The following is a 14,861-nucleotide window of genomic DNA, read 5'->3' on the forward strand; positions in this document are numbered from 1 at the left end:
CGGGGAATGTTGAAGCTGCTTCCCCTCCCCATTGCTAAGAACTCTTACACCATTGACTGTAAATGGTATATAGCGCTTTTCTACCTTCATCGAAGAGTCACAAACCCATGCAGACACACATTCATACACTGGTGGCGGCTCCCCTGTTGAACACTGGCCCCCACCTTCCACCAGAGGAAAGGTGGGGGTTCAGTGTCTTCCCCAAGGACACTTCGACACATGGGCAGAAAAGGCGAGAATCGAACCAGCAATCTTATGATGACCGCCCTACCGGTGCATCACGGCCGCCCATAATAGAACTAAACTAAAGCATACCAAACAGGAAGTGAGAAATAAACAGCTATTACTAGTCACAGTCATTCTGTTGTTATTCACCTTTCAGCGTATCCTCTCAGGAGTCGCCACTGAAAATCACCTTTCACAGGTGGTTTGATAGAAAATTTCCTTTATGACACAACCCTGTATTTTTTAAGGCACAGTGAGACTCAGATAGGCATCATCACACTGGATTTTGGCTCATTGCACGCCCTGGGAATCGAACCCATGTTTCCTGCACGGCAGTCCAACACCTAGTCAATCATTCTTTTTTTTTCCTTTTTTTTCCTTTATTCAGAGTTAAGTTATAAACTGACCAATCAGATGTCTCAATAAAAGTAGGTGGTGCCCGCTGGCCCCCAGAACGACCTTTGCTTTTATAACGACCATTCGGTGAGAATGGTTGCCATAGAAATATTGATTCAGATTGACTCGGACCAATCACTCCTTGTTGACGTCATCTGGCTTCCACGTTTCAGCGTCTGTATTGCAAAAAACAGGAACTGAATTGACTTCATTGGTTTGGAGCTAGAAGTAAACTATTTTCTCACAGTCACTCGGTCCAGTTCTCAGAAGTATTGGTTACCCATTTCTCCTGCTATCTTACAGCCCCTAACAACCGAACATTAGTGGTGCATCAGAAAGGGCGAGCCGTACAGTTTAGATCCAGAATCCAGCTCAGACGAGGACAACAAAAAGCAGGGAGCTTGTAACCAGCTGATTGGGGCTTCTACATCACAACATCAAACTTTTTTTAAACAGCATTTTTTCCATCTGCTCCTGAGTCATTTAAATTAAAAAAATACTCAGAAATGGAAAAATGTCCTCCATTATCAGAAAAATGCCACAAGAGCGTGTTACAAACATCAAAACCCCATTTTTTTTTTTTTTATATATCTCATTTTTTTTTTTTTTATATTTCTTTGCTAAACAAAACATCCAGACAGAGACTCAGATGCCTTTGCAATAAAAAAATCTAAGAGCAGACTCATATTTATTATTTTTTCTTTCCTCTGTGTGTGTGTGTGCTGTTAGATCTACCAAACATTTGGCTGTCGTTCAGCCGGGTTCTGGCTCTGCTCTCCGCCACTGAAACAGCCACTTGCTCTGTCTAATATTTGATTTGCCTTCTATTCGATTATACAGGTTTGTATTGAATCCACTGACCCTTTAACTACATTTGCTGTCTGCCGAGACCACGGGGAGTTAAGCATCGTCACACACACTCCCTTCTGCTTCAGTCTTTTAAATAAAACACAAAGAAATCCCATGATCCAAAATCCCTGTTAATCCCCCTAAAGAAACGTTCTCTCAATCCACCCATCACATTTGTTTTCTAGCTAGTTCTTCATCCTATTCTCTCTTTGTCTATCTCTTTATTGTTGCATAGATTATGTTTTTTTAGGTTTTTTAAACCAGCTCTGTCCTTTTAGTTTTACACTGGATTACATGGATTGCATCCTGTCATTTTTGACTTTCATACATTTTTCCGTTCTAGATCCAAACTAAAGATGTTTTCAGTCATTATGTTCAGTCAGGTTATTACATCTTTGCCTTTCTGAATGAAATAGCGGTAATATTTAAAATGAACACAAATTCAGTATCTAAAATATGTACCATCATGCAGCAATGCCACATTTCAACCATTCTCTGAGGGTGTAAATATGTGACTGTTTGCCTCCAAGTCATGGTTTCCCATCTCCGTATGTATATTTTTTTTAAGGTCATCCGGCATTTTCTGTTTGCCCTTTTGTTTAACCCCCGAGTAATACAAAACTCAGATTATTTCAATAAATTTCTTGCCTAAAAGTAAAGACCTTATCGACAAGAAACTGACTGTATTTAAAAAAAGAAAAAAAGAGCTGCAGCAACCTGAAAGGTTGCTGTTTAATGAACTGGACTCCGGTTTTATGTGCTGCTGCCAGGTGCAGTGGGTTTCACTATAATTGGTGAATTTCAATCGTCTGGCTTGCATCCTGGAGGTGATGGAGGGAGTAAATTATTTCATGAACTCTGTCATGATGTTTGGGATCAGAGAGGACCATTGCATTTCTGGAAACACAAGCCTCTGGGATTAATCCCCCCTGTAACCGAGTGGTGCAGATGTTTCGAAGAAGTCGACTTTTTTTTAATAGAGCCTCCCCAAGAATCCAATTAATAAAAGGCTAATTTGCTACAATGCAGGAGGGACATAAAACAAAAAAAATAAAACAGATACAAGCTGACTTAACAAAAACATAGAAGATTTTAGATCAATTGTCTATTATGACATCATCAACTTTCTACCATTTATTGCTGTCTTTCGGATGTTGCAGTGATCTTTGACTTTTTCACAGATTTGTTCCCATCTCATTTTTTTTCATGGTTTCTATTTTTCTCACAAATTATACAATTTTCTTTTTTTCTTCTTGCTTTGATCATCATTTTCAGCAGCATACTGCCGCAAAGCTGCTTTTTTCCATTGGAATCCATTGGAATTACTCTAATAGCATAACATTTTGAAGAGTTATAGTTTTTGAAGGTTAAAAAAAAACACACTTTCACTACAGTGAAATTGAAATTGAGGTTTTCCTTTAAAAAAAAAAATCAAAGCTCAACAACAAGAAAAAGAGTTTATCCTAGAGATGGATCTCCCCAAATAACTGAAGAATTGTAATAAATCTTGCTTGGGAGTACAAAAAGCAGAGGAGACCAGTATTCTGGGTAATGAAGATCATCAAAGATATACATTTATTTTAGAACAACACCCACAGATAAGCTGGTGAACTTCTAACTCAACAGACGTTTGCTATAGTTTTTTTTTTTCTGCAACACATAGGAGCCAAAATGAGAGGATGCATTTCATGCTGTTTATCAAAAGATCCAAAACTTTACCGAACTGCATAGGGTCTATTGGGAGTTTTAGTCATGACAAAGTGCTGTAAAGATAAAAAGAAACTAAACAATGTAACGTAATTCTTTTACAATTTTGCATATTAAGCCGAAATGTGGCAAATTCGAAGAGCTCAAATGCAAACTTTTCCTTTAAGTTCCCACTCCAGTCGTTAAAGTCCCACTCCCATCATCTTTTGATCGATTGTAAAAGTGTTCACAGAGGTGTTTATATTATCATTGTCATTTTTAGTACAAAAAAACCCCGTCGTTTTCTAGAACAGCATTTCTAGAGAGTGGCAGGAGTTCATTAGAAATAGTAGTAGTGGTCAGAACTGACGGCATGGAGCATCGGACATTCTTAAACACACTTTTAGCATAAGGTGTACACACTGGACTTTTGGTACCCAATAGAGCATATATGTACTGTTGGAAGAAACTGTAGAAGCGGTGCAAATCTTATGAATCTTGCTACAGACTTGGTAAATAAAAGACTTGGTGTAAAAAAATTACAGCCGGGCACAGACCACCATTATTAATTTCTCCTTCATGATCAATTATCGATTGTTTGATACTTCTGTGTTTTAAAGAGGATGCCACCCATACATACTTCACTACCAAATCCAAGTCCCTATTTGGTCAAAGTTGAACTGGTTTAACCTTTGAATTATGTTCTATGGCCACACATTTTGTACTTAAAATGGACATAAGAATGGAGCTTGTGGCCCGCCCAGCAAATTTTCTACGTCGCAAATTTGCTCTTTTTTAAACTGCATTTTTTTCCACACTGGTTAAAGAGGAAAACAATTTTGAGCTGCGACAGACTGGCGACCTGTCCAGGTTGTCCCCTGCCTTCGCCCACAAGTGGCCGGGATAGGCTCCGGCAGCACAGTGACCCTAAAAGGGAAAAACAAAACAGAATAGAAAATGAATGAATGAATGAATGAATGAATGAATGAATGAATGAATGAATGAATGAATGAATGAATGAATGAATGAATGAATGAATGAATGAATGAATGAATTTTGAGCTTCTTTTATTCTTATAAGTCCAAGAACATGTTAAAAACACCATTTTAATTGCACTGGGTCTTTGTGGTTTTAAAATTGTTTGTTTTCGAGTATTTACCTTAAAAAAGGCCTCAAGCTTTAGTTAAATAAAGTATTCTGTGCGGAGTACTGAGAATATGACAAAGGAAATCACACGTTAAAATAATTACTCGCCATTAAAGTATAACTGGGTTTTCATAAGGAATGGATCCTTATGCTATCTACCTGCTCTGCTCTTGGAGGAATTCAGCCAAAAGAACAGAAAACAATACTGCTGCAACAGCAATACTGCGTCCTTTCATGTTTCGACTTGTTTGGGGGACCCCACTGTGCAAGATGACAGCTTTGGCAGATTAGGAGGTTGGCTTCACATCATAGTAACAAAAACGTAACTAGTTGGAGCCCCTTGTATTGTATAAATATATAGATTTTAAGCACTAGGACACGTCTGAGGATTTCATGACAATGCCCCGTCTGAATCCCAGTTATGAGAACCAATTACACTGAAGCAATGGGGTCACATTTTTCAGTTTTACTTTAAAATACAAATGTTTCCATTCATAGAGTCCTCTGCATCAGACCATGAAAGTAGAATAGTTCTGATGTTTCAGAAAATATCAAAAGGTTTTTCTGTCTCTGTGTTTTTTCTCTGTACTCAGTGACTTGTCCCATGAACGAGGTGCGTACAGCCTCCACGGGGGTCATCATGAGCCAGTCACCGGGCAACGGTTTTCCCCATTTCGAGTCCTGCTCCTGGGTGGTGAAAGTAGAACCCGGATACAACATCACACTCACGATTGAACACTTCCAGACCAGCCGGCAGTTTGATGAGCTCGAAATTTTCAATGGTGAGTGACTTTATTTGTTAAAGACAGCAATCAATTGTCCTCATGCTTGTTTGGTATTAGGGCTTTGAAACTACAAGTGGGCCATCGTTAACCTTCTAAAAAGAACATGCTATCGGCCGAATCTGTTACTGTAACACACACATTTTCTACACTTTTCTCAGACAGACATAAATTTTTACACTTTTTTCTCTTGTTTAAAATCTCAAAATTTAATCATTTGTAGAAAAATAAGTCCAGTATTATGTAATGAAAACAAAAATCAGATCCAGTTTTGGGTCCTACCGCAACTTTCTTTGACGCTGCAGTCAACATTGTGTGCAAACACACAGTACAGCACTTTACACCATCACTCTACCCTTAAAAAAATAAGAATCTTAAGAAAGTAAAAACAAAACGTGTTTCAAGAGAAGTAGTCTTATTTTTCTCTCTCTAGCAAGAAAAACATTTTCCGCACTATAAATCAGTCCGAGGTATAGGGCTCAAATACCAAAAAAAGTATAATATAGAAGAAATAATTGTAATGAAGTCACACTTTTGGGAGAAATAATTTAACAAAAAACAGGAACAAGTTTGGATGTGTCATCTTGAAAGCAAATCATCATCATAATGGAATAGATATTGATAATAGGCTGAACATCTGCACACTTCGCCATCGTAACGCATTGATGCCTATTTAGAATAATTATTATAATAAACAAAGCCTGAAGAACACACTTACAAGTCAACTTAACTCTTTACATCACTGAAATCTCTAAATTTGCAGAATTCTTCTTCCTTTAGAACTATTCCGCTGAGCTTGTCGTTATACTGAGCAATGCTTCTTCTGGGAAGCTGTCTGTAGCAAATACTGCTACACACACCTACAGCGCCCTCTAGTGGTTGTTAGTGGGAAAATAATAAACACATGGGCCTAGTAATTAGGAAAAAAAATCACATGTAAGTCACATCTGATTAAGTCGCACTCACGGCCAAACTATGCAAAAAACAGTGACTTACAATCCAAAAAAATACATGTATATTCTTTTTTGTTTTTACCTAACCTCCAGGTCCTTCCAGACAGAGCCCCCTCCTGCTCACCCTCAGTGGAAACTACTCCAGTCCCCTGAGCATCACCAGCTCAAGTAATAAAGTCTACCTGCATTGGTCCTTTGATCACACGACCAGCCACAAAGGCTTCCACTTACGCTACTCAGGTAAGTGATGAGCTGGAGTCTAACTCACTGCAGTGGCGCATGGAGGCAGCGATTGATGAACTTCACGGAAATTATGTTCTCTTGTTATTTTGGGACCTTGTAGTAAATTTGATCTCATCAGTGATGTGTTCAATTAACTTTTTATTTTTTCAACCGGAACATCTGGGCTGCCAACACCGTGTGAATCAGCCAGAAATGTGACCCATCTCTCTTAGATCTTAATGGGGGCAGCCGACATCTGCACCACATCTTGCTGAGCAGCAAGACCGGGGAATTAGTAATTCCAATTTGTTATTCCGCGTCTTATTTCTCTGTTTTGTCCTGTTCCCATGGACGATCTGTTGTTATGTGACACCTGCATAACTGACTGTGAATTATGACTGTGTAAATATTTAAAAGGCTCCCTCTGTTCTGTATCAACACCACTCAGCCAGATTGAGTAATCGTCTCTTTTTTCCTCTCTGTGGAGGCTTCTGTCTCCTGAGTTGAATAAACTGTTGTCACTCTCCAGCAATTATTTTTTATTTTTTTCATCTTTAAAATATTTTTTGTAAGAATCAATATTTCTGCCATGGCATATTAAGTAACAGGCAGATGAAGTGGTCCCTGAGAACCCCAAAGGTGCTACGGTCATTATGGAATTACCTCCTATTGCAATTTAAAGGGGAGATTCAAGCAGATGGCACATGGACAGCCAGACTTTTCAGCTATCCAGCTCAATTATCCATCTTTCATCTCCAATGGCAGCACTTTCATTAGCAACTTGCAGACATTTTCTCCAGGAATCCTCCATCTTAGTTCCTTACACTTGAGGTTATTTGTTCTTTCACTGCTTCATTTACCTGTTTGGGCACAGTCATCTCCTCCGCCAGTCCATATACGTAAGGCAGTCTTCAGTTCATTTTATATCTGTTTAGTCATGTTACTTTTTATTTTTATTACAAACAAGGAAACAGTGTCTTGGTGCAAAACATCTTAGAGGTTTAAATAGGTTACGTCCAAGGTGGAGGAACAACGCATTTTAAAGTGTAGCTAAAACATTGCCTAACTGAGACCATCTGCAAATTATCCACTAAAATAAAATGTTTACAAATCCTTTAACTTATAAAATCAAATTCTAAAAACAAATCCTCAGAGCAACTTTTCCTAAGACTAAACCACATCAGAACAAGACAGAATGTAAGCTGTTTGTTTGAGCTGGCAAATCTTCCCCAAACACTTTTTGCCTAAAAAGATCCAAATGAAAGGGCATTTATATTTCAACAAATGCATCTATGATCTGGAAATGTATAATTTATTTTGTCTACTATTGGTGTTTTAGATCTTTCTGTATACATTTGAATACAGTTTAGTTCTATAGCTGTTTTCTTTTATTTATGTGCCCCTAACCATTAAAGAATAAAGCTTAAAGACCCACTCTATTTTCAAAGTGTTACCAGTGGTCTTTAAATAATGAAATAATTCCCAAAAGTACCCCCCCCCCCAAAAAAAAGAAACAGGAAAACAGTGTTGTTTTCTTGGACATAGTTTCTGCAGAGCGGCAGTAGTTTATTAGAAATTGTGGACGGAACCGTTGGCACAGAGCAACCCCGTCCACTCAATTATTTTAATAAATGCCATCAATCATCAGAAAAATGCACATTAAAAACACCAGAGACAGTATTTTCCTTGGAGGGGGTCTTTTATTATACAACTGCAAGCTCCACTTTGCAAAAATAAGTTTCTTTTGCAGCTCTATTTCTGTAAATCTATATATGTTTTTGTATTTTCTCCATATATATATATATATATATATAAATATATATATATATAAGAGCTTATGTGCAAATGCAATATCAACTTTTTTAATACTTGTTTACTTTTTTCTTGTACTCCGTTGATTTGTATATTTATATTTTTGTTTACCACTTTTAACTCGTTTTTTTTTTTTTTTTTTACACAGCGGCCTACTGCAGCCCTCCAAACAACCCTGTAAATGGCACAGTGCACAGCCTGACAGGCACTAAGCTGGGCAGTACACTACGCTTCAGCTGTGACCAGGGCTTCCGGCTTATTGGTCAGAGCAGTGCCACGTGTGTCAGGACAGCCCAAGGGATTTTCCAGTGGAATGCACCTGTGCCTCTTTGCCAAGGTGAGGTCCCTATCATGGCAGCAGAACTGCACTGGATTATATTAATTCAACAAATCAAGAACCAGCAAGAGTCGGGTCCTTTTAGGTTTAGGTCTTAAGCTTCTTGCTGTCAAACTAATTTCTCAAAAGTAAGTAAAAGTAACGTCTAAAGAAAACATCATGACACCAGCAGCTTTCAATGTTTTGTTTAGAGCAGCTTTAGGATAGAAATGTATCGTGCAGTTTAAATTGATTGAAAAAAAGTTTCACATGACTGACTTGCTTTGAATCAAAGGGTGATTTCACCTGGAAATCCATCGCTACCTGCAGGCTCCTGCGCCTGCGGCATGCCCCAAAGACGCTCACAACCCTTTTTCAAGGTTTATTTTGAAGACTCTTTATTATAAATTGAGTGGCGTTTGATGCTTTTGGGATAAACCTGTGAGGACTTGAAAACGAATAATAGTAAAATAAGCAGTTTACCTTTGGAATTATCTGGTCAAAGTTTACGAATGGTGACCAAAAAGATAAATAAATTAAGCTGTTTCTGGTCTTTTTTTAAATTTATCTTTTACTTAACCTTACAGATAAGAGCTGAGGGCCTCTTGTGTTGGGCAGACATTACTGTTCAATCAGGAAGTGTACGTTTGTATAAATCCCTCTTGCATTAGACACTAAACTTTATTTGTCATAATATTTGCTTGAATGTTTTTGGACCACACAGAAGAGGGATGAAAAGTAGGATATTAAAGATAGGGGTCAAGGGTACAAGGAAGGAAAAGGGGATACAAAGTTGGTGAAGTAAAGAAACACGCAGAAGATGTAGAATTACTAAAATAAATGAAAATGAGTTGTTATAGGTTGAATCTATCATTTTTATGTAGATGTTTACCAAAAAGTGCTGTGCCTGTCCCATTGACTGTTTATAAGAACTGGACCAAGTGTGACGTCATCTATAGAAAATGGCTTACTTTCTGTTCAAACCAAAGGAAATCAATTTAGTATTCACTCTTTTCACCTTATGGATGCCACCATGTTGGAGCCAGATGTCGAAAGTAATCTGTGATTAGTCCGAGACAGTTGAGTCGACATTTCTCTGGCAACCACTCTCCCCAATCAGGAAGTGAGCTTGTTGGAAGTCCACACCCCTTCCACTTGAAAGCTGGCTCGGAAGAATCTGTAATTCAAACATTTCAAATGTTTGACATGAGACCACATATGTGCTTTTAAGGCATCTGATTGGTCAGTTCATAACTTAAAAAACCTGCATTAAAAATATATATTTTGAAAAAAATTTGGATTAACAAAAATATGCTAAATAAAAGTATCAGAGCAAGAATGGTTATTCTGACTAATAGAATGGTTAAGTCATAGCTGTTAATTTATCGATAGAAATCTATGGGATTTTAGCATCTTGGAGCCAGCAGGTACTTCCTGTTTGGAGCGCAAGAGAGGAGTCGTCATTCATTCCAGTTTTCATATACAGTCAATGGCCTGTCCATAGACACACTGATCCACACAGAAACCTTTACTGACATGCACATTGATTGATACAGATCAGCTTACATGCTCATACATAAATACATACTAGCAAACGCGTGTCAAGGATATCCAAGCATATCCAAGCATGATATTTGCTTGGATATCTGCATGTGCATACAAATATCCTGTTTGCATTTCAACCGAAACTTGTTTTTTTTTTAGTTTAGGTTTACAAAAAAAAAGAAAAAAATGATTGTGAAGCTACTTCTGTATGAAAACCTATAAATTATATTCTTTTGGTTTTATCCTCCCTTTGAATAATACAAATTGATACAATATAATTAAATACAATAGCTAAATGCTGTTAAACAGTAAGAGAAGTTGACACTCCTGGATGACCGGTTATGCTGCTTCTATCACCTTTGAATTGTTTTGTAATGTTAAAGCTGCATCTTGTTGTTTGCAGTCATGTCTTGTGGAATGCCGGTTCCTCCAGTTAACGGCAGCATTGCTGGCCAGGAGTTTTCTCTTGGGGCGAAGGCTACCTACCAGTGTAATCCGGGATTTCGGCTTTCCGGGCCCATCACCACCTCTCTGATCTGTCAAGAATCCGGAAGGTGGAGCCCCATTGAGGCCCCACCCAGATGTCTTTGTGAGTATTTGTCTTTCTCAGTCTGTCTAGGGTTGCTATTTTAATTAAAGAACAATCAGATGGAACACAGTTTTATAAAAAAAGAATTTGGACTTTTCCATTTTTTAGGTGTTCCAAAAATTCCATGTATAGAATTATTTTTCATATACTGGGATGGATTGTTCGTTATTTCTAAATTACGTATCTATTCATCCTGTCAAATCTCCGAAACGTAATAATCTTGTACTGACTAGAAGAATATTGACTCTCATCACCCTAAAAAAAAGAAAATCCATCACCACCAGTACCATTTGTATTTATTTGTCAGATGATTGAATCTTCATGATGATAAAAAACAAACAGAATTTGTCCTCAAACATTTGATAATATAATGCAAACAGCATCACATGTATGGCCGCAGCTGCATTTCTTAAGACATCAAAGTTGCTTGATAAAGCCTTGAAAATAAATTTCTTCTTAAAATGACACTAAAATTTCACGATTGAAACAAGGATTTCATTTTGATAAAAGTTTTAGTGAAAAACATGGCCAAAAAGGTCAATATTTCCATTCCTTGATCATAATGTGCATTAAATTGCACTATAAGCTTAATTTACAGGTGTGTGTTCAGATGCCTTTGACTGATAATTGAAAACAAAGTAACTTTTTAAAGAAACATGTGATTTGACTTCTCACCCTGCAGCGGTTACCTGCCCAGACATCGGCCACTCTGCTGTGGAACACGGAAGATGGCGACTAATCTATGGCACGCAAAACCAATATGATGCGATGATGATGCTTGTATGTGATCCAGGGTATTACTACAGGGGTCAAAGGATCATTCGCTGCCAGGAAAATGGCACATGGAACTACCCTGATCCTCACCCAGTCTGTGACAGTGAGTCAAAATATTATTTTTGTATTATTTTGAACCAGTTCATTAGTTCAAAAATAGACTATGGCAAGGTAATGCACCGTAATTAGTATTTGGAGCCTTTGGCAGTTAACTATGAAAATCTTTAGCTGTACCAACTGATTATTCAGAAAAATAATATTTGTTTTTTTCATTGCAGTCATTTCCTGTGGGGACCTTGGCACTCCACCAAATGGTAACAAGATTGGGACATTGACTGTGTATGGAGCCACAGCTATTTTCTCCTGTAATACAGGATATACCTTGGTGGGCTCTCGAGTACGAGAGTGTATGTCCAATGGTCTTTGGAGTGGAACACAGGTCCAATGTCTCGGTGAGATTTTATATATATATATATATATATATATATATATATATATATATATATATATATATATATATATATATATATATATATATAAATACAGTTTATATTTGTCTTGAGTCCAGCTCTTTACTGAAAAACATTCAAAACACTCTTTTTGTCCTTACATAGCGGGCCATTGTGGCTCTCCGGAGCCAATAGTGAACGGACAAATCATTGGGGAGAATTATAATTATCGAGGCAGCGTCGTCTACCAATGCAACCCAGGATTTCGTCTCATTGGAGTGTCGGTGCGAATATGTGAGCAGGATCACCGGTGGTCAGGACGAACTCCTGTTTGTGTCCGTAAGTCATTCTGGAAAACACAGACTCACAAAGCACTTTGAGGTTCATCTCAGCGTGAGAGATGAGAATTTTCTAAGCAAGTGAGGCAAGTTGGCATTTAGAGAGGTCACGTGAAGACACATATTTAGGTTTGGGACAGCTCACTCCAAGCCTTGAGGTCCAGTGTGTCTGCATAATTTCTAGATATATCATGACTAATTACCTGGTTCAGGTGTGTCCAGCCAATTAGAACATGCCAGAGTAAGGTATGTTGGAAAACATGCACCAATGCGACTCTCGAGGCCGGAGTTGTCCATCGGTGGTAGATAATTGGTAATTTGTTTTATGTCCTACTGCTCTCCCTGTCTCTTATGTTGAGATCAACCATTGTAATTCAAATGTAGTACACCAAGAATGTAATCCGGCTCTTTTCTGTCCTTTGAATCCCCCAGCCATCACATGTGGTCACCCTGGCAACCCTACATTTGGTACAACCCAAGGTACCCAGTTCAACTTAAATGATGTAGTACGTTTTGTCTGCAATACTGGATACGTTCTACAGGGGGCTGTTAAGTCTACATGCCAAGCCAGTGGGCAATGGAGCAACCCCCTACCCAGGTGTAAAAGTGAGTAACTTAAGCATTTCAATGTAATGCCATTGGTTGCATTTAATCTCCGTAATAATTTCATGCAGAATAGATAATATACTTTGTCTAAAGTACTCTGTTAGAGTCCAGCAAAAGATCGCTCCCACCTGGTAATAACCATTAAATTAGAGAGCTAAAATAAAGGTTCAAAAAGGAAACCTTGTTTTTGAGTAGAGGGTATTTGTTGAATGGTAAAATTTGTTTAATGGTTAGAATTCCAGAAACTATTTGTATGGGATGTTTCTTCTCAGCACCATTACCTCTGTTGCCGCCTGCGGCCCAACTGTATGTCTGGGAAACAGTTAATAGGCATGCAGGGATAGCTGCAGATCACCACAGGATCCTTGAGGTTTTTTTTATTTTTTTGAAGGACAGCCGCCTGTTGACATCTTCATCCTTAAATATGCTGAAAATAAGTATTCTGGTCTGATTTGAACGGAAGAATCCAAGATTTATTTGACAGCAGTTTTGTTACTAACAAAATAGCTCGACACCCATGTTTGTGTTTTCCACTGAAAGCTTTGTGACAGGCGCAAATAAAAGACTGCACAAAAGGTCGGGCCTTGGATGTGACAAGACAGTGACAGAGCCAGCAGCTGATTGACTTGTGGCTTTGTTTTAAATGAGAGAAAACCCTTTTCTTTTTGTTCGTTTCCATAGACAGGGAGGTTGAAAAACTAACAGGCCATTTTCCTTTATTGAAAAAGAATGTGTACAGCTGGCTCCGACATGCATAAGAGGACGATATTTTAATGCCTTAAATCCCCCCCGCTCTACCAACGACACCAGTTAAGCGTAGACCTTGACAGGATGCGGACGCTGACTCTCAGCTGCATTCATGTAAAGACCGGGTGATTCTCAGCGTGTTTGTGAGGCAGCGTCACCGTCTGCTCTGACGGTCATAATTCTCACCGCTCATGTGAAGACATAAGAAGCTTAGGGGTCTTTTTGTCAATCAGATTTATTGCATTAATAAGGGCTTCTGTGACAGTGTCTGTCTCACTCTTTATCTGTGGAAAAACGCAGTGATGGCTTCGTCCATCTCACCTTTGTCTTTTCTGAATGTTAGCATTTTGTTGGTCGAGATAAAGAAACCCTAATAAGTTAATGTAGTAACAGTAACATTTGTTTTAGTCTGTTTTAGTCTTTTGTTTCACTTAATGCACCTTAAGGTTTTGTGGACCTCAGGCATAAGTTTGAAAATAGACCATTCGTTGACAGTGTGCCTTACAGTGCTGAAAATACGGTCATTTTCTTGATATATGTCCTCCATCATCAGAAAAATGCCACTAAAACATTTTAAAAACACCAAAAACACAATTTTATTCAAAATGAGTCTTTAAAAACAGGAATAGTTTCAAAATTCGAAAGAAAAAAAATGACATGTACTCTTGACTAATATAGGTTAAGAATTGCAGTGTTACCAGGGTGCCTGACACAAATCTGATACAAAAAAAACCGGCTTCGCTTTTTAAACTCCCACTTTTTGTACGTATTCATTATTTTTCTCGTTTCTTTGCCCCCTTTGGTTCTCACAGTGTGCCACAAAGGAATGTAACAATACATTATAGTTTTAAGTAGCTGCTGGATCACTTTGCGACCTTAAATTTAAGGTGTATTTGTTCAAAGCTGAATTTCAGGCTTGGGATCTAGCTTGCAGAAAGTCCTCTATTGCCAAAATGGCTTTGTAGTCTTCTGCAGTCATTTGTTGCAGTCAGGGGTTGGGAATTTACTGGAAAAGAAATACATTATAAAAGTTATTCAGAGGGTGATTTAGCAGCACTGGCCAGCTTGGAAGCTTGAAAATGAGCCATCTTTTATGCACATTTATTTTATACAAAGCGGCTTCTTTGTTTTTGCGGAAGTGAAGACACATTCAAAAGAGCCAGACTGGAAAGGTAAACAGAGATATAAAGACTGTGTGGGAACTCCTAGCAATTATTTGGGAAACCATTAGCATTTTGGCGTACGTATGCTTGGGATTTAAAGTATGGACTAGACAGCAGCTCAATGTGACATTACTGAAAAAAGAAAAAACACTATTGGTGCCATTTATATGCTCCACTTGGACTTCATCATCACTACTACTTTCTATAGCTTAATCATCTCTGACATATGTCACAGTAACCAGGCATAATTACATTTTGCAGCA

General features: G+C 38.1%; 1 protein-coding gene across 3 annotated transcripts in view; it reads left to right on the top strand.

The window, feature by feature from the left end:
- The window catches only part of csmd2 (CUB and Sushi multiple domains 2), a 280,249-nt gene that overhangs the window by 237,403 nt on the left and 27,985 nt on the right, over window positions 1-14,861 (top strand). For all 3 annotated transcript variants that reach the window (XM_023959868.2, XM_078955368.1, XM_023959867.2), the window contains exons 48-55: window positions 4,896-5,084; window positions 6,131-6,277; window positions 8,220-8,408; window positions 10,336-10,521; window positions 11,204-11,398; window positions 11,574-11,747; window positions 11,910-12,083; window positions 12,515-12,688. In XM_023959868.2, the coding sequence (XP_023815636.1) occupies window positions 4,896-5,084; window positions 6,131-6,277; window positions 8,220-8,408; window positions 10,336-10,521; window positions 11,204-11,398; window positions 11,574-11,747; window positions 11,910-12,083; window positions 12,515-12,688 (1,428 nt within the window). The remainder of the gene's footprint in view (window positions 1-4,895; window positions 5,085-6,130; window positions 6,278-8,219; window positions 8,409-10,335; window positions 10,522-11,203; window positions 11,399-11,573; window positions 11,748-11,909; window positions 12,084-12,514; window positions 12,689-14,861) is intronic.

The sequence above is a fragment of the Oryzias latipes genome, chromosome 11 (genome assembly GCF_053564925.1).
Source record: "Oryzias latipes strain Hd-rR chromosome 11, Olatipes_Hd-rR_3.1".
NCBI lineage: Eukaryota > Metazoa > Chordata > Actinopteri > Beloniformes > Adrianichthyidae > Oryzias > Oryzias latipes.